The sequence below is a fragment of the Aythya ferina genome, assembly GCF_964211825.1.
Source record: "Aythya ferina genome assembly, chromosome: 8".
NCBI lineage: Eukaryota > Metazoa > Chordata > Aves > Anseriformes > Anatidae > Aythya > Aythya ferina.
In genome coordinates this window covers 32,048,080-32,069,920 of record NC_140304.1, presented here as the reverse complement: position 1 = coordinate 32,069,920, position 21,841 = coordinate 32,048,080, and the positions used below count along the sequence as shown (strand labels likewise).

At 46.9% G+C, this 21,841-nt stretch overlaps 2 protein-coding genes across 4 annotated transcripts in view; one reads left to right on the top strand and one right to left on the bottom strand.

The window, feature by feature from the left end:
• Positions 1-1,412: 1,412 nt before the first annotated feature.
• Positions 1,413-9,658, top strand: SLC35D1 (solute carrier family 35 member D1). The gene is made up of 12 exons (XM_084527688.1): positions 1,413-1,644; positions 1,770-1,803; positions 2,726-2,812; positions 2,995-3,062; positions 3,232-3,303; positions 3,743-3,811; positions 4,253-4,355; positions 4,505-4,597; positions 6,217-6,284; positions 6,583-6,661; positions 7,337-7,419; positions 8,174-9,658. Exons 1-12 carry the CDS (start codon positions 1,415-1,417, stop codon positions 8,280-8,282), a joined length of 1,095 nt encoding a protein of 364 aa, XP_084383814.1. The 5' UTR covers positions 1,413-1,414; the 3' UTR covers positions 8,283-9,658.
• A 332-nt stretch (positions 9,659-9,990) lies between these two features.
• Positions 9,991-21,841, bottom strand: part of MIER1 (MIER1 transcriptional regulator) — a 32,491-nt gene continuing 20,640 nt past the window's right edge. For all 3 annotated transcript variants that reach the window (XM_084527687.1, XM_084527686.1, XM_084527685.1), the window contains exons 6-13: positions 21,718-21,782; positions 21,318-21,390; positions 18,428-18,579; positions 17,762-17,843; positions 16,540-16,634; positions 15,913-16,040; positions 14,103-14,242; positions 9,991-13,393 (exon numbers count right to left, since the gene is read on the bottom strand). In XM_084527687.1, coding sequence (XP_084383813.1) covers positions 13,068-13,393; positions 14,103-14,242; positions 15,913-16,040; positions 16,540-16,634; positions 17,762-17,843; positions 18,428-18,579; positions 21,318-21,390; positions 21,718-21,782 — 1,061 coding nt within the window. In that variant the 3' untranslated portion in view covers positions 9,991-13,067. The remainder of the gene's footprint in view (positions 13,394-14,102; positions 14,243-15,912; positions 16,041-16,539; positions 16,635-17,761; positions 17,844-18,427; positions 18,580-21,317; positions 21,391-21,717; positions 21,783-21,841) is intronic.

Sequence of the window (21,841 nt, the reverse complement as noted above, 5' to 3'; positions counted from 1 at the left end):
GTGCAATGTCCCTGTGCAATGATGTCTCCATGCAATGCCCCCATGCAATGTCCCCATGCAATATCCCTGCACGATGTCCCTGTGCAATATCCCCATGCAATGATGGCCCTGCACAATGTCCCCATGGAATATCTCCATGAAATGGTGTCCCCATGCAATTTTGTCCCTGCACAATGTCCCTGTGCAATGTCCCCATGCAATAGTGCAACATCCCCATGCAACTTCCCTGTGCAATAGTGCTGTGCAATGATGTCCCCGCACAATATCCCTGTGCAATGTCCCCATGCAGTGATGTCCCTGCACAATGTCCCTGCACAACGTCCCTGCGCAATGCCCCTGTGCAGTGATGTCCCCATGCAATGTCCCCATGCAATGATGTCCCTGCACAATGTCCCTGTGCAACGCCGCCATGCAGTGATATCCCTGTGCAATATCCCCATACAATAGTGCAATATCCTTGTGCAATGATGTCTCTGCACAATGTCCCCTGCAATGTCCCTGTGCAACGCCCATGTGCAATGATATCCCTGTGCAATGTCCCCATGCAATAGTGCAATGCCTCTGTGCAATATCCCCATACAATGATGTCCCTGCACAATATCCCCATGCAATGTCCCTATGCAATGTCCACATGCAGTAATATCCCTGCACAATGCCCCTGTGCAATGTCCCTGTGCAACGACCCCGTGCAATGATACCCCTCTGCAATGTCCCAATGCAATAGCGCAATGTCCCTGAGCAACATACCCGTGCAACAATGTCCCTGCACAATATCCCCGTGCAATGTCTCCATGTCTCCATGCAATGTCCCCATGCAATGATGTCCCTGCACAATGTCCCCATGCAATGTCCCCATGCAATGTCCTTTTGCAATGCCCCTGTGCAATGATATCCCTGTGCAATATCCCCATGCAATAGTGCAATGCCCTGTGCAATATCCCTGTGCAATGATGTCCCTGCACAATATCACTGTGCAAGGGCCTTATGCAACGCCCCCGTGCAATGACATCCCCGTGCAATGTCCCCCTGCAATAGTGCAACGTCCCCGTGCAACATCCCTGTGCAATGGTGTCCCTGCACAATATCCACGTGCAATGTCCCCGTGCGAAGATATCCCTGTGCAATGATGTCCCTGCACAATATCCCCGTGCAATGTCCCCATGCAATGCCCACATGCAATAATATCCCTGCACAATGTCCCCGTGCAATGTCCCCGTGCAAAGATATCCCTGTGCAATGACGTCCCCATGCAATACTGCAACATCCCCGTGCAATGATGTCCCTGCACAATATCCCCATGCAACGCCCCCTTTTCCCCCCTTTCCCCCTCCCCCCCTTTCCCGCCTTTCCCCTCCCCCCTCCCCCAGCCCCACCCCTCTAAGCCCCTCCCCCTTTTAGCCCCTCCCCCCCCGCCATGTCGCTGCGTCCCGCGCGCAGCCGCCGGGCGCTGGGTGCTGGGGGGGGAGCCCCCGGGGGAGCCCCCGCGCGCGGCGATGCGGAGCGGGGCCGGGGCCGGGCCGGGGCCGTGGCCATGGCGCTGCCGCCGGGGCCCCCCCTCTGCCTGCGCCTGCTGGCGGCGGCTTTCTACGGCCTCAGCTCCTTCCTCATCGTCGTGGTCAACAAGAGCGTGCTCACCGCCTACGGGTACGGCTGCACTTACCCCCCCCCCACCCCCCCCAAACCCCAAAATACACCCACACCCCGATCCGTGCCCCCCCCAGCCCCGTTTTGGGGTCGGGGTCCCGCTGACGGCCGCGCTCTGCCCGCAGGTTCCCGTCCTCGCTGTGCGTGGGGTTGGGGCAGGTGAGTGGGGGCAGCCCCGTTAAACAGCCCCCCCAGTAACCTCCCAATCCCCCCCCGAACCCCCTAATCCCCCATTGACCCTCCCAGTCCCACCCTAAGACCCCCCAAGCCCCCCCAACCCTGCCAGTCCCCCAATAACCCCCCCAATCCCTCCTTAGTCCCACCATAACCACCCGTTAACCCTCTTTAACCCCCCCCCAGAAACCTCCATAATACCCCCAATCCCCCCAGTACCCCCATAACCCCCCCAGTCCCTCCTTAACCTCCCCTCTTTAGCCCCCCCAGTACCCCCCATAATACCCCCAATACCCCCTTAACCCCCCCCAGTACCCTCCACAATACCCCCCAGCCCCCCCTTGACTCCCCCCAATACCCCCATAACTCCCCCAATCCCTCCTCGACCCCCCCAGTCCTCCCTATAACACCCCCCAATGCCCCCTTGACCCCCCCGTACCCTCCATAATACCCCCCAGCACCCCTTCACCCCCCCAATAGCCCCATAATCCCCCTTTTACCCCCCCAGTGCCCCCCCATAATACCTCCCAACACCCCTTGGCCCCCCCCGATAGCCCCATAACCCCCATAATCTCCCTTTAACCCCCCCAGTACCCCCATAATACCCCCCAATACCCCTTTGACCCCCCCAATCCCCTCATAATCCCCCATAATCTCCCTTTAACCCCCCCAGTACCCCCCTCAATACCCCCTTGCCCCCCCCAATACCCCTATAACCCCCATAATCCCCCCATAACCCCCTTTAACCTCCCTAGCATCTCCCATAACACCCCCCAATCCCTCTTTGACCGCCCCAGTACCCCCATAACCCCCCCAAAATCCCTCCTTACCCCCCCATATCCCCCCCAAACCCCCATTAACCCCCCCCTGGGGTCCCGACACCCCCTCCCCATCCCCTATCCCACAGATGGTGGCGACGGTGGCGGTGCTGTGGGCCGGCAAGGCGCTGCGGGTGCTCAGCTTCCCCGACCTGGACAGGCACATACCCCGCCGGGTAAGCTGCAGGAACCCCAAAACCCCTTTTTTGGGGGCTCCTCGCCCCCCAATCCACGCGGGTTTGGGGGATCCCATGTGTGGGGAACATCCCCGGCTGCATCCACGTGCTGGGTGCAGCCCCCCAGCCCCTTACTCACCCTGTTCTCCCCCCCCCTCCCTGTTTTATTTTTAATTTTCCAGACATTTCCTCTACCTCTCCTGTACTTCGGGAACCAGATCACGGGGCTGTTCAGCACCAAGAAGCTGAAGTACGGACGCTCCCCTCCTCCCGGGCCGTATCCGCGCTCGTGTGGGGCTGCTGGGGGGCAGCTCCCGTGTCCCCCAAAGGGCTTGGGGGCTTTTGTGGAGGGTGGGCAGCTTGGGTGGGAGCAGCGCGGGCTCTTCGTGCCCCTCTCACTGCCCGACCTTCCCCTGCAGCCTGCCGATGTTCACGGTGCTGCGCCGCTTCTCCATCCTCTTCACCATGTTCGCCGAGGGCTTCCTGCTCAAGTGAGTCTTTTCGGCCGCTTTGGGGTGGGTTTTTGGGGTGGCAGGAGGTGCTGGAAGGCCCCAAGCCACGTCTGGTGCTTCCGGGCTGGCTTTTGGGAGCCTGGGTGGGAGCAGGAAACGGGCACGGAGCTGCAGCACCTCGCTGCCTCCTGCCCCGACCTGTGGGGGACCCCAAAGCAGTGCCCCCGAGCCCTGTGCAGGGCTGTGATGTTCCCCAAGTGCGTGTGCACCTTGTCCATGCCAGCTTTTTTCACATAATAGCAGTAAAACCCTTCAAAATTATAAGGTTTTTGGTCTGTCTTGCTGCTTGTGCACCTCCTGGTTAGCTTGGAGCTCCTTGGGTTCGGTTCCCCCACCCGGTGCCGCTCCTTTTGGGTGCTTTAACGAGGATTTTCCCTGCCTGTTACCGATCAGGGTGTCCTCATCCCTTTCTTTCCAGGAAGAAGTTCTCCTGGGGCATCCAGATGACGGTGTTTGCCATGATCATCGGCGCGTTTGTGGCTGCGAGGTGAGCCCCCTGTTTGCTGCTCCCACAGCTTCCCCTTGCAAGGCTCTGCTCGGTGTCTGGCAGCCCCATAACTCTGCTGTCCAGCCCGAGCACTCAACAAAACACCACACATTTTGTTCACCTTCCATGGTGAAATCTTGGCAGCGTGCTCCGTGCTGCTAGGAAAGGAGCCGAGGTGCCCCACGGAGATGTCAGCTGCCTGGGGTGGGAGCTGCACCCCGTTAGGGCCTGGCACGGGGAGCACGCCGTGACCTTTCCTCTTCCCCTTCAGACGTGCTGTAGGGTCGGAAGGAATGTTTCAGGACTCAAATCCCACGGATAACTCTTTCTGACGGCTGCCAGCAGAGCAGAAGCTGTCAGAAATCCCACAAGCGGCGCGCTCTGTGCGGCTCAAAACCCCAAACTTTTATCTTTTACCTTTTATCTTTTACCTTTTCCCAGCGCTGACCTGGCGTTTGACCTGGAAGGGTATATTTTTATCCTCGTTAACGATGCCTTAACAGCTGCAAACGGTGCCTACGTCAAGCAGAAGCTGGATTCCAAGGTAGGCTGGCCTCTGGCCATGCTGCACGGGGCTGACCTGTGGGGGTGGCACCGGGGGGGCTGGCACCGGGCGTGTGTCACCCGTGGGGGACGAGGTTTTGTGGTCCTATGTGGAGCCAGCTTAAGGACTCGGACTTCTCCAATTTCTAGGAGCTGGGGAAATACGGCCTGCTCTACTACAACGCGCTGTTCATGATCCTCCCCACCCTCACCATTGCCTACTTCACCGGAGATGCGCAGAAGGTAGGGTTCCTGGCCCCAAAAAGCAAACTCTGTGGTGGCACCATGCCGTGTGGGCAAGATTTGCTCAGAAAAGCATCTCGGTGTTCATTGTAGTGCACTTCTCTGCAGCTCGGCCTCTTTGCATAACAGCAAATACCCCAAACGTGGAGCTGGGAGGTATAGCTCGTTATCCGGGCTTGTAGCTAGATGCTACGTGGCCTCTGGTGGGTGAGTTTAGGGCAAAGAGTGGTTTGAGGCCAGCTTTTGGGGTAGAGAGGGGAAACTGCCGAAGTAGAAAGAAACTGCAAGTCTTACGTTTGACTTAAAATCCACAGAGTTGCCTCATCTGAGCGTTCTTGTAATGGTGCAGGAATGGGGAAGTAACAGGAGCAATAAGTGAAACCAAATATTAGCTAAAACAAAGAAGTGGAGTATTTTTAGTATAAATGGGATTCTTCAGGCTTTGCAGTCCTCCCCCCTTCCTGTAGCAGCTACATTGAACTGCTCCGAGGTGATCCTGCCTCCGTTGCTGCCTCATCCCTGGGGGTTTTGGTTTTCCTGCGGGTCTGTGTCCCCGAGCTGTGTGTTGTGTTATCATCACACCAATTCACAGCCAGTCACCCCTGGGGAAGGCTGGTGGCTTTTCTCTGGGAGCCCGGTGCCGTGCTGATGAGCCTGGTGAGAGCTGCGGGGACGAGGAGCAGCAGTGAGCGAGGGGCAGGGCTGGGGAGCCTGCGGGGATAAAGTGCTCCTTGATAACCAGGAGCTGGCAGCGAGGAGAAAACGCTGCCGTGTGTGCACTGTGCAGCCTCTGTTCGGCCCCGGTTGAAATCTCCTCTCGCTGTTTTTTTTTATTTTTTTATTTTCCCTTCCCCCTGAATAAACTCCCGGCGGTCGGGGCGCACAAAGCCGTGCTCTGTCGGGGCTTCTGCGATGAACAGCGCCGCTGTGAGCGCCGGCAGCTGCCCGTGGTGGGCTCAGGAGCTGCTCCCCTGCCTCCTGCACAGCCGCGGGACCTGGCCGGCAGCAGCAGCAGCAGTTTCTCACCCTGCTGGGCCTGGCAGGGCCGGGTGTAATTAAGAAATCTGTCAGCAAACAAGGAGATTAAAACCGGGACCGTGGAGGGCTGCATGTGGAGCAGAGCCCATGTCCTGCTGGCAGCCAGGGTCACCATCAGCCTCCTGTGCCCCGGGGACGTGTTTTTGGGTCAGCTTCGTGTCCCCCAGCGCCTGCTTTGGGCGAGGAGCGAGGTGTTTCACAGCCAGCCTTCCTGAGCTGCCTGCCGCCTCTCCCAGCACCTACCCAAGGTCTCTGCGTGATCTCGTGGCCAAAGGTCCGGGAGTGCAGCTGTAAACGGTCGGGATTTCTGGGGCAAGGGCTGGGTGCTGAGCGCTGCTCTGATGGCAGAGTGATCCCAGCACCCTCCTGGGAGGTGCCTCCTGCTCCTCTCAGCTCCCGTGACACCACGGAGCCCTTTTTCCAGGAGGGCTGTGCTTGGGCGTGCGCTGACCCCATGCATCGGGACGATGCTGATGCAGGATATTCCCCTGGGGCAGCTCTTCTGCTGCTGTGGTGTGAAAGCTGGGGTTGGGGATGTCTTGCAGTGAATCACCATCCCTCCTCCTCTTGTTTCTTTGCAGGCGATGGAGTACAAGGGCTGGACAGATGTGTTCTTCGTCGTGCAGTTCATGCTGTCGTGCGTGATGGGGTAAGGCTGCTCCCGGGGTGTGTGTGGGGCTGGAGGGGGCACCGGGACCGCACCGGGGCTCCCGGGCTGGGGGGCACAGAAATGGTGAATTTCCGTCGACTGAGTAATTCTGGGTTAAAAAATATCTTCAGTCCTGATAGAGACGATACTGCTGAAGACTGTGGTGGATAGAAATGATTCAGTGCAGGTTTCACAAAAAAAAAAACACCGTTGTAGAGCAGGGGGTGCAGGGCAAGAAGCTGAATTGCCGTGCTCTGAGCGCACCCCGGAGCCTGACCGCTGTCTGTTCCTCCCGCAGGTTTATTCTGATGTACTCCACGGTTCTTTGCACTCAGTATAATTCTGCTCTTACAACTACAATAGTTGGCTGCATTAAGGTGAGTGCTGCAGTAATTCCCGCTGGCTGCTGCTCGGGCTCGCAGAGGCACGGTGCTGGTGCCACGGGACTGTCAGAGGTGGAGCAGCACCTCAGGGAGCAGCAGGGGGACACGGGGACGTGCTGGTGTCATGCCTCGAGGCCGTCTGGGTGTGTTTGCACAGCCCTTGCTGCCAGCAGCTGTGCAGGGACGGCTCTGGCATAGCTTGTCCTGGGCTAATGAAGTGCAAAATGCCCAGAAAGAGCCAAATCTTCTGGGTCACCTTGTCCTGGGGCGGAATAAGCTGGCTGTAAAAACAGATGGGTGCTCCCGGGAGGTTTCCTGGTTTTTCTGCCACGGATGAGCTGCCCGTCCTGCAGGGCTGGGGTCGGAGCGGGGGCAGATCTGCGGGCAGCGGGGGCCAGGACTGGCATTGCCCCGCACCCGTGTGCTGTGCCACGTTGCTGCACCCGTGTGCCGTGCTGCTCTGCACTGCTGCCGGAGGAATCAAAGCCTCCATTCATCCAGCAGCCCTAAACCTGACTGCTTTTAATCCCGGATTACCAGCGCTCGCATATTTCCCACTGCCCACAGCCAGGCTTTCCTGTTTCCACCTCGCTTTAAAAACTAAAGCATACGCTTGGCTCAGGTTATGCAGACACTCACTCTTGTTCTTGACGTCTTGTTCCTTTGCAGAATATTTTAATAACCTATATTGGGATGTTTTTTGGAGGAGACTATATTTTTACATGGACAAACTTCATTGGTCTAAATATCAGGTAAGAACGGGGGGGTTGTGAGTATTTACGCCTTGCAAATGAAAGTTGCTGCGAAGCTGAGACGGTTTGACCAGTGAGGCACTTCTCTCAAAAAGACTGTGGGGTTGGACTCTTTGCATAGTTGTGGTTTCCAGCTCATCCAGGCAGGAAGGAGAGGAGCCACGTCTGTCTGTGAGCCGGGACAAGTCTCGGCCCCGCGGTTACCCGGGCTGTGAACGGGGGATGATGCGTTCACCAGCGTAGCTTTGACGTGGGGTTAGCTGCTGATTTTAAGGAAAGTAGAAAAAATAATAATAAAAAAAAAAGTGAGGAAGACCAGGTACATTTATGCTGAAACCACATGGAGGAAAATAGCTCCTTGCCTGGAGCTGGCAGGGGGTGGAAAGGCTCCTCTGTGCCTTGCTGTGCTGGAACAGTGCTGTTGGCCTGGATGGGTCGTGCTTTAATTTTTGGACCTACCCTGCTGGCAGAGCTCTTGGGTGTCCTTTCCCCTGCCTCTTGCTGCCTGGCAGCACAGGAGCTCGTTGCCATTCGTGGCATGGCGCAGAGCAGCTGCTGTGTGCAATTAAGGTAGCAAGAGAAATATTTGCTTTATTTCACCTGCTATTTCAGGACAGCTTTTGGAGAAGCATTTTCAGCACCGGGGTGTGTTCATCTACTGCAAAACATCTGCCTTGGTGGCGGGGTTACGGGGTCTGGTGGACCTCAGCCACGTGCCTCGCTTCACGCCTTTCTCCCAACCTTTTTTTTGCAGTATTGCTGGAAGCCTGGTGTATTCCTACATCACCTTCACAGAGGAGCAACTGAGCAAGCAGTCCGAAGCTGGCATCAAGATGGATATTAAAGGAAAAAGCTCTGTGTGACCAGGGGAATGCTTCACCTGAAAGCAAAGTGTTCCTGCTGAGCTGATCACTGGCAGAGTACGGCAAGGAATCAGCGGTGCCTGCTGCAGGGGAATGTTGATGCTCTTTAATTTGCACAATCCAGATTGCTGCCTTCAAAAATCATGGGGAAGAGAAATGACTGCACGTGTAAGGATTCATCTGATTGAGGCTGATTGATTGGGAGGAAATCCCGGGGTTTTAATCATGCTGAGACTTGGCAGGAGAGGCTTGCGCAGGCGGTGCAAGGGTTTGGACTGCAGAGGACTCGTCAGCACCTGGGGAAGGTACACGAGCTGCAAACGTGGTGTCGGATGGTCCTCGATGGCCAGTGCCACCCTCACCAGTTGGCCTCGAGGGCTGGTGGCCCTCAGCTCCGTGCCGTGCTGGGCCATCACCTGCCGGCCGTGGCGTGGTGACAGGATGGGGTTTTTAGTACGCCCAGCAGCGTTGACAGGTTTTTAAAGGTTGTCTTATACAGCACTTCTTTCTAGGTCTGTCCTCAGATTGTCTTTTGGTTTTAAAAAAACGATTCTTTATAATTTTGAAAAAAAATTTTTTTTTAGTAAAACTGTGTATTAGTGAGTTTTTGTAGGCTTTCCTTTGGTAAGTAGGAGACCAAGCGCCGTGGGCAATGCGTTTTGTTTCTGGAAGGTAAATGCTAAAAACAGAACTGGTGCTCAGAGAAGCTGCCTCGAGTGGGCTCATCCGTGCGAGTGAGACCGGTGGGGACAGAGGGGGGCTGCCACCCAGCAGCTGCTTCAAGACATCCCCCAATCCTTTTTTTTATAGCTTCCTGGGTTTTGTTAAACCCTCGGCTTTGCAACCTGCTGCTGAGCTGCTCTTTTGGTGGGCTGGCAGGGGCGCAGGGCAGCGCAGGTACTCGTGGCACTTCTTGAGCACACACTCGTAAGTCACGTTTTTATTTCCCCCCCCAGGTTTGCTTTGTATCTTTGCTGTGCTGAGGCATTTGCAGTCAGGATGTTGGTTCTGTTGAGAGCTTTTTTTGGTTTATTTCTGAATCTACTGGTTAGATTTATTGTCCAAACGGTTAAAATGTTTTTAAAGCTTATTTTGTTTGTAAACGTGCACACTTCAGTGCCAGGTCTGGATGGTATTGTATACACTGGGCAAGCCAAGAGTTCCTACAACAGTATTTTCTATGCTATTAATCTACTAAATTGTTTTCTATACAGAATCTATTTACAAAATTCACCATTTTAGTGATTAAAAGGGTGACCTTTTTATTTGAATGTATGGCAGGCTTTATATGTCAGTCAGTAATGATAACAAAAAAGGATTTTATGTGCCTCTGTATTTTTGTACCAGCTTCCAATAAACCGATGACCTTCCTTGGACCTTGTCCCTGCTGTATGTAGCTCTGGGGGCTGGCCCCTCACTCCCTCCAGTGGCAAGCACGGGAGGCTGGAGCTGAGCCAGGTGGGTGCACACAGCAACACCCAGCACCAGGCTGTGGCCCCAAGATGAAATTCATCAGGGGAAGGGGCCCAGAGCGTGTATGGGAGTCAAAGGCTGATGTGTTCACCTACAAGGATGGGTTTTGGCAAGTTGTGCTGACGTAGTCAGTTACTGGCACGCTCCGACAGCAGGCACGGGGCTGCAGGGCAGCCAGGAGCAGAAACTCTGCCCCCCTCTGATCCAACCACTCAGGAATTCTGTATGCAGACAGTGTGTTTAAAAAAATAGTTTAATAAGCTTTTTCAGAATTGCAGACAGGGAACAGGGATAAGACAAGGGAGTTACTAACAGTGCAAAATTACTATGTGTGACAAACTGTATAAAAACTAATTCGTAAATTCCGTGTGTCTGTGGTTGGTGGCTTTAACATCACTTTAAATAGCCTTTGGAAAGCCCAACAAGGATTTACTCAGTTGAACGGGAGCTTTCAGCTCAGGCTGCAGTCACAAAGCACTCAGTGAAAGCCAGACCACCCCCATCCAGCTGAACACAGCGTGGTAGTGCTTAAAAAACATACCCAGGTGGCACTGCAAGCTCCACCTCGTCAACGCCAGCTGGAAACTGAAAAAAGTCCAAACGTTTCTGGGCTCCAAGGTGTACTGAATGCTTTCTACACAAAATCAAAGTTACTAAACTCCTAGATTTTTAAATAGCTTTAGTAGTGCAATGACTTATCAAGTTATAGTGGCTGCGTTTTGAAGAACATGAACAAAGTATTGTATAAAACACCAGCATGAACAAACTGTAAATTATAATTAAATAGTCTTAAAAGTCTAGCTGAGCATTACATAGGTGTCGATTACGGAATGTCAGGTCTCTTCTAGGTATCACCAGAAAAAGGTAAGATTAAAAAAAACAAAGCAACATTCCTGAAAATATACACAGTGCTGTATTTCACACACAAGCCTGAGACAATTCACTTATAAACTTTCCTGTAAATTTTTGGAAGTATCTCCAACTTGCAAACAAAAACGCGTAACGATAAAATTGAAAAAAGGACTCTAGCTGCAAAGACTTGGAAGCGCCGCACTGCCCTCCGGTTGGAAACCGTCTCAAGCCCACCTCTGAGACAAGGCTGTGATACTGTGGGGCTCTGTTAGTGAAACGGATCACAAATCAGCAGCAACAGCTTGCTTAATCAAGTGATTAAGGCAAGGCCGTGCATTACCAATCCTTACCCACGTGCCTCTCAACATCAATTACTGCCTAAGGTCGGTAGGTGTCAACTTCGCACGACAGCTGAACCAGTCAGAACATCAGTCCAAACACTTCTGGGAACAGCAGGTGAATGCAGTCCAGGATCTAACCACGTTGATGAAGCTAATCTGGATCCAGGGAATTTGGCTCGTTAATGACCATGACGTCCAAGTACATGTAGTTGAAGAACAAAACGAAACAAAACCCTTAGCAGATTTTTTTTTCAGGTTGATACATTAGTTTCAAGCCATAGGACCCTACATTTAAAACTGGAATCGTGAAGACATACATTTTAAGACCATTTAGGTAAAAACCAATTAAAAATCAACAGCACACTTGTAAGCCACAGGAGGAGAAGGAGGAGACACGATTATAAATTATACAAATGAACAATTTTTCCTATTTTTACTTCAGTAGAATGTGTAGCTGTGGCTCAAAAAAAAAAAAAAAAAAAAGGTTTTAAAAACCCACTGGTATTAAACATCTTTCTATTTCATGGATGTAAGCCCTACTTCAACGACTTTCAAATTGTGCTAGTGGGAAGGGGAGCATCGCCCCGCTCCACACACACATACAAACAATTTTAGTTTCTAGCACGTTAATCTTTAAAGAGTTACCCATACCTACTCTCACTACTTACATACGTGACTCTCTATACAGCAAACGTATTTATGTGTATATACTGTACCGAGTATTTCTGGGTGATGTTTCTGCTCCCACTGACCTATCCATCCACGTAAGGTCCATCAGTATTCAGAAATTCAAGATCAGGCAGCAGGTTACCAGCTGCACAGCCATTTCTAACCGGTACAGCCAGAATCACTTGACCCATCTCGTGTCCTTCCTGTGCTCGGTGAAATGTAGATGATGAGAGATATACTGAAAATAGATCAATGAATAATCTAAAACCCGACCCTGGTGAACAAGGTTTAGTAAACTTAAGCATTTGGCTGCCATGAAATTTATCTGAGCTCAAAATAAAATGAGAAAATGTAAATGAAAGCAAGAAAATTTGTGCAACGCAAGCATCATGCTTAACAAATTCTTAGCATCACTATTTGTCATAAAACAAGAAAAATAATCTTTTCAAAAATCAAATTACTTCTAACCATTCTTGATGTTAATGATTTACTGTTTGTTTTTTTTTTTTGAGAAGAAAATAACATGTTGGTAACTGATAAGCATTCGTTTTTTTTCTAGGTCAATTGGTTTGGTTTGTCTTTTTTTTCTTTTTTTTTTTTTCTTTTTTTCTAAGAAAAGAGTTCAGCAAAATAAAATGAAGCTGACATTAGACTCAGGATATCAATTCTCTCATAAAAGTTTACCAACTGTACAAGTTAAGAAAATTATACAAGCTTTTGTTTTAAGAAAGGACAGTTCAATCAAGACATAAGTACTGTAAAAATCTTTCAAAGGCTACAAAGAAATCTGGAAAAATACAGAATGTATTTCTTTAGCCCAGATAAGAATATGGAAAGACATCATTGATGTCAACAATTTTACATATACAAACCTGACCTGGTTTAGTTATTACCTTTTAAAACTTCTATATATAAAAATAGTTGTGCTCATAACTTTCAGGATTCATAAGGGTTCCTTAGCAATGGGGTGACACGTTTTTCCTCTCTAGAACGAGTCTCTGTGCCTGCTCTGATGCGTGCCTCGGAATTCGCTATTTCATTGGAACTCCCCACAACAATCAGAAATTTAAACCAGCCCCCTGCTTCAACAAATAGGATGCTTTGTTCACTTGTACAATGCTTAAATAGTGTATATACACAGAATTAATTTTCTTTAACGTACTAGGCTGGAAGCATTTTTTCAGAGAATCACTGATTTGTCTCTCAAACATTTTGAAGCGCCTTAAGTGTTCCCAGAACTACAGCTGGCAGCTCTGAGAAACAGAATATTCTCCTACTGCTTTTCAGCACTGACAGAAACAAATAATCAGATCTTAAGAGCCAACTAGAAGGTATAAGGAAAATCTCAGCAGATTGTTTTACAGAACTGGATTTTGTAAGGTAACCCATCAACCCTGAAAATTTTAGACACCCAAAATTTACTCCAAGGAATAAAATCAGCTCTTAATATTCAGTCATCCAAAGATTCTAGTTCTTCAAGCTTCCCATGTGAGTTTGCTTCTTGGAAGAACTCTGATGAACCAGGACTCTCTTTTCCATTGCTGTTAATTCTTCTTCTTTTTAGAGGTCTTTCACTTTTTTCTTCAAAATCATTTTCATTTCTTGAAGTTGAATGAGCAAGTTTTGGGTCAATGGAAAGGTTTTCAGTTTCATACCCATTTGTATCCAGATCTGTGTGAGGTGTTTTCTTGCCACTGGTAGGTCCATTTACATGCAATCCTTCCATTTTTGCTTCATCTTTATTTGGTATCTCGCCTGGCCCGTTAGCAGACACCCCTGCAGTAGAGACATATCATAAAGAGAGTAGAAGCATTAAGCAGAACAGGAAAAATTGTGACAGGTTGATAAAACAGCAGCCTAACTACTCCCACTGAACTAAAACGCCAATACTGCTCTTTGTGTCCTCACTGTGCAATGAACAAGTGGTTTATTAGCATACAAACGACAGATATATCGTGACAGTTTATGGAAGCCCTCAGAAGCATCAGCAGCTAAGAAAATGTCCCTGAAACCCACAACAGCACAAGCTGCAGGTGGATTGCCCTCACCTGGACAGTCTCTGTAGTTTCTACTCTTTTCACAATCTGATTCAGCTCTCAGGCCCTCCCTCCATTTGCTACAGCTTTTACTTCAGCTCCTTCAGGACGGCTGCCCCTCGCTTTTGAGGTTTTAAAAACCCTGCATGGAACTGCTCACAAAGTTAGGGTTACACTACTACAGCAGCACGAGGAAGACAAGAGCAGGTAAAGTGCATTTAAAAGGAAGGTTTTTCTGAGATTTATCTTCAATACATGGGTACTGGCTCCATGCAAAGATGTAGCTTTTTTTTTAAAAAAAGCATTTTTAAGTTAAAGCTGCTAACACCTTGGAAAATATTGAAAACTAAACTAGAGCTGTTTTTAGTGAGGGAAGCTGAACTTTTGGCTTGTCATCTGCAATGCTGCTGTGACTTGGCAACCCCATTTCAGGGGGACGGGGCACTCACCATTCTGGTTACTGCTGCTGGTGGCACCGTCTTCTCTTTCCGACTGGCTGGTGCTGCTGTTGGAAGTGGTAGGAGGTGGGGACGGAGCTCTGCTGGAAGCAGCACTTTCGCTTTCATCCAGGAGGCGATCCATGTAATCTCTGCACAACACAAACAGCACACTCAGCACTGCCCTCGCTACTGAAAGGACTGATTCTGTTTGTACAAAAGGATTCACTGCGCACACTGCACGCGTGACCTATTCACGTCTTTGCATCTCTTTGAAATCCACCAACTGCTGCAAACTTGAGGGCTTTAAGATCAGCTGTGTTAACTGGCCCGCGTGCGGACTGACCACAGCATTTGCTGACCCACCGCTGCAGCCAGCTTGCAGAAACTCAGCCCACGCTTGTGCTACATCCCGTAAGATCACGCACAAGCAGGAACATCAACAATGCTGCGATGCTGTGGGCTGGGTTTTCAAGGTGCTGCTCCAAGGCAGGTGCACACTACGCTCTCACAGTTTGCTGTGGCAGTGGCGGCACACTATGAAATAAGTTTTGGGTGTATAGAGTCTCGAAAGGGGTAAGAGTTCAAAGCAAACGAAAAACTTCAGTTAGACAGAAGACACGTTCACATATCTGAAATCTATTACGGTCCCACAATTTAGGTCACTAATAGTAAATCTCTTCTGACAGATACAACAAACAGCCAGTTGGTAAAGCCCTTCTATTTAGGGCTTTAGTCTGGATTAACTCCAGAAGCAGCATACCCTCACACACGGCTATTCTGGAACTGATACTGCACTCTGAATTCCAACAGCTATCTGCAGAAGCTTTCAAGAACAGACAAGCACAATCCGTAATGACTCTTCTTCTGATAACACTATTGAACACCATATGCAAGCAACAGCAAAAGAATGAGGATATTTTAAGTGATTAACAAGAAAAAATATCTATCAATTTGGGTAAAAATGGGGAAAAAAAGTGTGGGGGACGGAGAAGAAGGGCAGACAGACTGTCCCTGACAACTGAGAAGAAAATTCAGCAGCTCTGTAACAGTCTACGTAGCAAAGGAGCCACAGATGGCAACCCTCAATGTCATACTGCTATTTCACTTCGGTGGTCCAACACACAGTTCTAAAATGTTTAGAGAAACAATAATATTTAAAAGAAGGAAGGATAGGCAAGCCAGAAGCAAATTAGGAGAAAAAAATAATTGTAAAAAAAACAACTTGGAGAAAGGCAGCGGAAAGAGCAAGACACAAAAATCATAGCGTTGGAATGAAGGGCAGAAGATAAGGTTGGCTCACTTGCTCAGATTTGGGGGATGAGAATAAAGAGCCATGCACAGACATTTCCCTCCTTGCCTAGCAGAGTGAATATGGGAAGAAGCTATGTACCACGAAAAAAGCCCCGGTGCAGGGCAGTGTGTTGGCCAGAATGCTTTACAGCCGATGTACTTCAAGCATCCACCACAGCATGGACCACAACGTGTGACTCATGCCTCTGTACAAAACATGCATTTAAAGCAAAACAAGTGCTTAAAAAAATCACATATTTGCAGAAACGTTACATTTGTGAAGCATTTAGACAGAAAAGGCACCAAATTAAATAGGTGTTCAACACAAACTGTTGGCCTACTTCCAAACAAACGTACTTTAGCAATTGCATTATACACACCAATTTGCTTTTCTTATACCCCGTTTTTTTCCTGCCGAAACCTGGGGCTATGGAATCTCTAGATTGCCATTCCATTTCAGACTAGAGAGGTACAAAAGAAAGATTTAGATCCAGCATGTAAAAGCACATAAGAATAATGCACATCTTACGTTACACCAGGATGAAGATTGTATTTCTTCTTTCCAAATCGGGTCTGCTGCGCAAAGAAATCATAACGCTCTGATTTCTTCCACATGTAATAAAATGCTACACACTCACCAACTGATCTTGTTCGTACCTAGGAAATACGTGCCATGAAAATTTTGATGACTTCAAATAGGTTTTTTGTCAAAAAGCTACCATTTAAATCAAAATGTGTGAAATTCAAAGTCAACGCTTCTTTGTAAGACGTATGAAAGAGTGGAAACTATTGACTCAAAATTTCAGAGGCCCAGAAATTAAAACGCTTTGTAGTAATACTGATGCCATCTCAAGGCGCTGCAAGCAAACCTTCAGGAGAAATATCCCTGTCTGTTTCCCCACTCTATTCAAGACCAGAATAAGACTGCAGGGCTGTAGACCCTTCCTGCATGTACGCACAAAGACTTCTGCACTTCCCTGAACCTAGGGTTCACAGTCACAGAGGATTCTGGACTTTGACAAAGCAGCTTGACTACCAGTGTAGTCAGAACTAGAAGAAGTAAATATATTGATTTGTGAAGGAAATTGAGCACAAGAACTTATCCACATTTCTTAAAAAACAAGAAGTAAGAACTACATTTAAAAGCAGTGTTTACCTTATTTGCCTGAATCACATGAAAATCCTTGCCATACGCTTTCAGCCCTTGCTCAAAGTTCCTGCATTCTTCTTCTGTCCAAACAGATAATTCTTCTAAAGGAATGAGATAAAGAAAACACTTAACATAAAAGCATATGGCCAGTAAAAGAGAATTTAGTGACAGAAAACATATGGCATTCAAGTTTCTTACAGCACTTTCTGACTAATGAGAACCACCTCCAGAAATTTCACGTACTGCTACAAAAATGAAAATTCTCCCTTCGAGTCAGTAGATGTTCATCCTATGGACTCAAACTAGTTCTAGGTATTTTTTTTGGAAGGAGCACGGGAAAAGGAGTGGGGAATGAGATCTTCCCCTACCCCTGTCAAGAGCCAGCAATGATAGGATGTTAATTCCAGTTAGGTAAAGTAAAAAACTGTGCAGCTCACACAAAAAATGGGAAACGGGTGGGAAATCTTAGCTCCAATGAAGCCAGAATAAACCCCTAAAAACGTGCAGTCACAGTTCTAAGAACTTAATACAATTTGGCCTTATTGATTGCTCAGGTCACAAGTAAGGACTAAAACAGAGTGAGAACAAACTGATGTTGATTTGATCACCCTCGTCTTGTGATTTGCACAGTAAACTCTGGAGAAGCCAACTGTTTAAAAGAAGAACCTTTTGTTAGTTGCTTGTTACTGTGAGCACAAAGATCAATACCAAAACAGCAAATGCTTCAGGCTCCAAAAGGATCCTCAAGACCAGTATCTTTTTAGCCCTATACCTTTTCAAATAAAAGGTTTTGATGCTCGCTCTCCCTTACTTAGAACTGAGTTATCTCATTTTTTTAAGTTTGTTCCATTGACTTTAACGACTGAAGAGGTGTAGAACAAAGAATGAAATGCCAAGGAAATGCACAGTTCAGCTGCTGAGAAGTCATTTTACATGTTAACTTGTTATTAAAGTCACAAATATAAATATCAAGCTTTGTTAACAGAAGGCTGATTTACTTGCTGTCTTTGGGGCTGTAATTGTTTACACTACATCTGCTAATTTCATTCTCTCAGAGAACAAAAAGACATTCACTGAAGGCTGCATTTAAGCAAGCACTGATACGTAATGCTGACGTGCAGTCAAGCTCTAATAAAATGTCTCAGTCTGCTGACAGCAAAACCTGCTATCTGTGTGACAAATTAAAGGGAAGTTCGACAATAGGAAGCTAGCTTTGGTGTATGCTCACCTCTGGCTGCTTTCACATTAAATCTCAACCTTCGTAATGATTCTTCAGTATCAAAATTGCACTTAACCAGTTCATACAATGCCTGTGAAGATGCAAAGACGTGCATTTAAGATCCTTAATAGCACTGAATTTACGTTGTGTCATAGGAGCATACTTAGTAAATCATTAAGACCTAATTAAAGAGGATTAAAAATAAACTTTTTGAATGAATGTGTTGCAATTTACAAAAGCACACAGACATATTTCCTCCGTTCAATTTCCATTTCTCTTAATTACACAACCAGATATACACCCAGGTGAAGTATTTTAACATTTTCATCACTGCATACATTTATAAAATTCATGTTTTATTTTTGTATAAAGACTCATACATTTAGCTTCACGCATTCATGAAGCTTAGAAAAAATCTGTAACTGAAAGAATAGAACTCATTTTTGCATGATTATTTATAACTAAAATAATGCTTTGATATAAAAAGCAAGGTTAAGCCAAAGTTAACAGTTCAATATTTGTTGACAGGAAAAAAAAAACAAACACATTGCATGTCTATTTCCAAAAGGAATATAAAGCTTTTTCAAGCCCAACTTTAATTATTGGGATTAAAATAAAATAAAGGGATAATTCATTCAGTAATATTTAACTACAAATCCCATTATTGTTATATACCTGCTCATTGTCTTTAATATGTGATCCTTCAGGAATTGCATCTAGGCCTTTCTCATCACCCGTACGCCTTGATGCTTCGTTTAGGAACTCAATCACTTTATCTTCTGGTAAGAAGTCAGGATTCCACAACAGCTGGTCATCGTTTTCATACACTGAAATAACCAGAAGAAGAAGAAAAGCAAGCTAAAACAACCATGCAGATGTTTATTCTCTCTTATAAAGCCAGCACCGAGGCCCGCTGCTCCTCCATCACAGTTAATGCCCAGATGCCAAACATTCTGCAATCAAAGTGACATTTTGCATGGAAATTTCACTTGGACTTTCCTATTAATTCCTAGAAATACTTTCTAAAACAAAAACATTCAGGTGAAGAACATGTATTTTTAATACTACCAGATCTCTACTGTCTTTTCAGAGCTTTTGCATGGGCTTTCAGACCAGGAGAGCTTTCACAAACTTACATTAATGAAAGCAGCATGAACAAAGGCCATATCCTCTAAATTATCTCCTATTTTTATATTAAATAGCCTACAAGCTTTGCAAGATTAAAATATCAGTATAGCAAAATGAAGTAAAATTCAAGTTATTAGATAAAACAGAATCAGGAAAGCATCCTGACCTGCCTGTGGCCCGGTCTTCCCTGAAAGATAACTGTACAAAAACCAGAAAGTAATTTAAACACTGATTCCATTAGCTTGGTGAGCATCTTTAACTCTTGCTCAACAAGAGAGAGAAGGAGCAAGCCCCTGTGAAGGTACGGTGAGCACAGAAAGGGCCGGTGGAAAGGTCAGAGTGGAGGCTGGGTGCGTCTCAACTTGAAAAAAATCAAATTTTACATTAAAGTAAATAGAATACAAATAGAAAATAAATGCAGAATAGAAATACAAATAGGCAAAATGGTAAGAAAAATAACTAAGTGTCTTGTGAAGGAAGACACTTTCATTTGACAAATACCACACACTTTGGGAATAGCCCTCAACAGTTGTCTAGGAGTTTTTGTTTTTTTGTCTCCCAAAGGCTACTCCTAATCTGATGTTTGGTTGCCCATTTAAGAAAAGGATTTTAGATATCTTGGGATACAAACCCCATTAGAAGCAACAACTCTTTTCAGGAGACACCTGAGAACTGGTTCCAAGCCACCCTTCCTGATGCAAGCTCAGCACACTGCCATGCTCACTGAGGTCTGTGACAGGAGGTCTGAAAGCAGCTTCAGCACCTTTTCAGAGCTACCCTGTGATTTTCAGTCCCGAGCCTTCTGAAAACACATTGTTTAATTCTGTAGACTGTTCATAACCTGAAATTCTCTAATAGTAGCTACTTGTACTCCAGGCATAGTCCTCAAGAGAGCCAGTCCACAGTAATTAGCTAAGCACAGCATCCACGGTTGTTTGTCCTCACACCAGCATGTCAGAACATACTCTGAAAAGCAAGCTGGTTATTCTTAAGAGTTGTAGCATTTTTGTGCTTTTGTTTATGGGAGTGGATCCAAGAGGACCGGTCTTCTTAGAGAACAATAAAGATGGGATATGGACATAAAAGGACTAAAGACATAATTTCAGACACTTGCTTTTCAGCTCTAGATTTCATCCATATTCCATCTCGAGTCCTGTCAAAGATTTAATCTAAAACACAGCAGAAAGGAAAAGGAGGGGCAGAAGATACCAAACCCCACTGGTATACAAGACTGGAACAACCCTAGAACATTAGTGAAAATTTAACTTTCCCCCTCAACGGGTTTTGCCCGTGACGTAGGCTCTGCATTCTGCAAAGAGCTGTGTGCAGGACTATGAAAAACTGTTTTATATAGGTTACAGCAGTGCATAAAACAGCAGTATCTTTTTTATTATTGGAGGCCAGAAGCCATTTAGAGCTGAGTAAATACCAGTAAGAGCAGGTGAGTGATCCATAAAGCGTAATTTACCACACCTCAGGTAAATACATAATTCAAGCTCTATTTTTAGACAGTAGCAGGAAAATGTGCAAGGAGCAACCTCACAGGAAAAAGCAGGTATTTTCTCATTTACTGCTTTCCATTTTCAATGGAAGCTCCTGACTTCTCACATGATTTTACGTTACATGCTCTTCAACTTCTGTGGGTACCAAGCCCAGAGCTGACAAAATGTGTCAGCCTCACTGCCAGCCTGCTCTGTCAGCAGCACGACCGCTGCCCTTCTCAGTTTGCAGCCAGATCAGGCTACAGCACGGCTACAGCAACCTGCAGCCTGAAGCCAGACAATTGCCAGCACCTGAGTGTATTCACAGATTCTAAGAAGGCATGGAGTTTCCTGCTGGTTAGCTTAAAAACTAACTTACAGGAAAGCTGCAGTCTCCAACTGACCTGCAGCGTAAATGTAAGCCCTTAGTAATGGGCTGAATGAGCAAGAAAATCTCTCACAGCTGGGTTTAAACTGTGTCTGCTTTTCCTTAGTCAATGACACCGGCAAAGCGTTGACAAACGCTCTGGTTGGGAGTGGAAAAAAAAAAGTAGAATAAGAGGTACTCAAATAACGACTGAAGAGTTGTAAAATGTGAAAATGAAAGCTGCTGGTGCCATTTTGTCTCTTTTAACACCACCAACACCATTTCTTTACTACATTTCACATAAGCATAGTGTATTAGGTGAAGAGATTAACATATTCGATATGAAAACTTCTGTAAATTACCGAATTACAAAACAAGGGCTCAATAGGCCAGCACTATAATCTTTCGTTTCCAAGTCTCAAGCTCTGATGGTGAAGCACACAAACTACAGTTTGAGACTGTGGTTCTATTTTTCATTTGAAGGAGCTGTTATGTTTTGCCACACACATGACCTAAGTCTAATATGTCTTTTATTTTTCCCCACTAGAAACTTATGACAAACAATGACAATAGTGCTGCTATGTCTCACCTTTTTCATTTTCTTTGTATTTGCAAATGCCAGCTGGAATTTCAGCTTGAAACATAGAGCCCACCATGATTTCCTGTTTAGAAATAACAGAAACAAAAAGTTAAGCAACCAGCAACCACAGCCTTGCAGGTTCTTTTACTGAAAGGAAATATGACCATGTCATTCTTTCTCTCTTAAAACTTTAATTCTTCAAAATCAAAAACGAATTGGCAAACAGCACTATAGAGAAACGTATTTCTCACTACCTAGGGAGGTCTTTAACAGTCATTACCATAAAAACATCAATATCTGTCAGGACAAAATGGAGAAAAAATGTGTGATCTACAGAGCTCAAAGTTACTAGGTAACAGATCAGCTCATTATTCACGGAACACATACTTCTTTAACAGCCCATATTTACCTTTTTCCAGTCTTCTGAGGGAATATAATCTTCATCTTCTTCGGATTCCTCTTCTATTTCGCTATCTGCAAAAAATTTTCCAACATTTATTAGAGAGAAGGAGCCACGCTGGAGCCATGCTGAG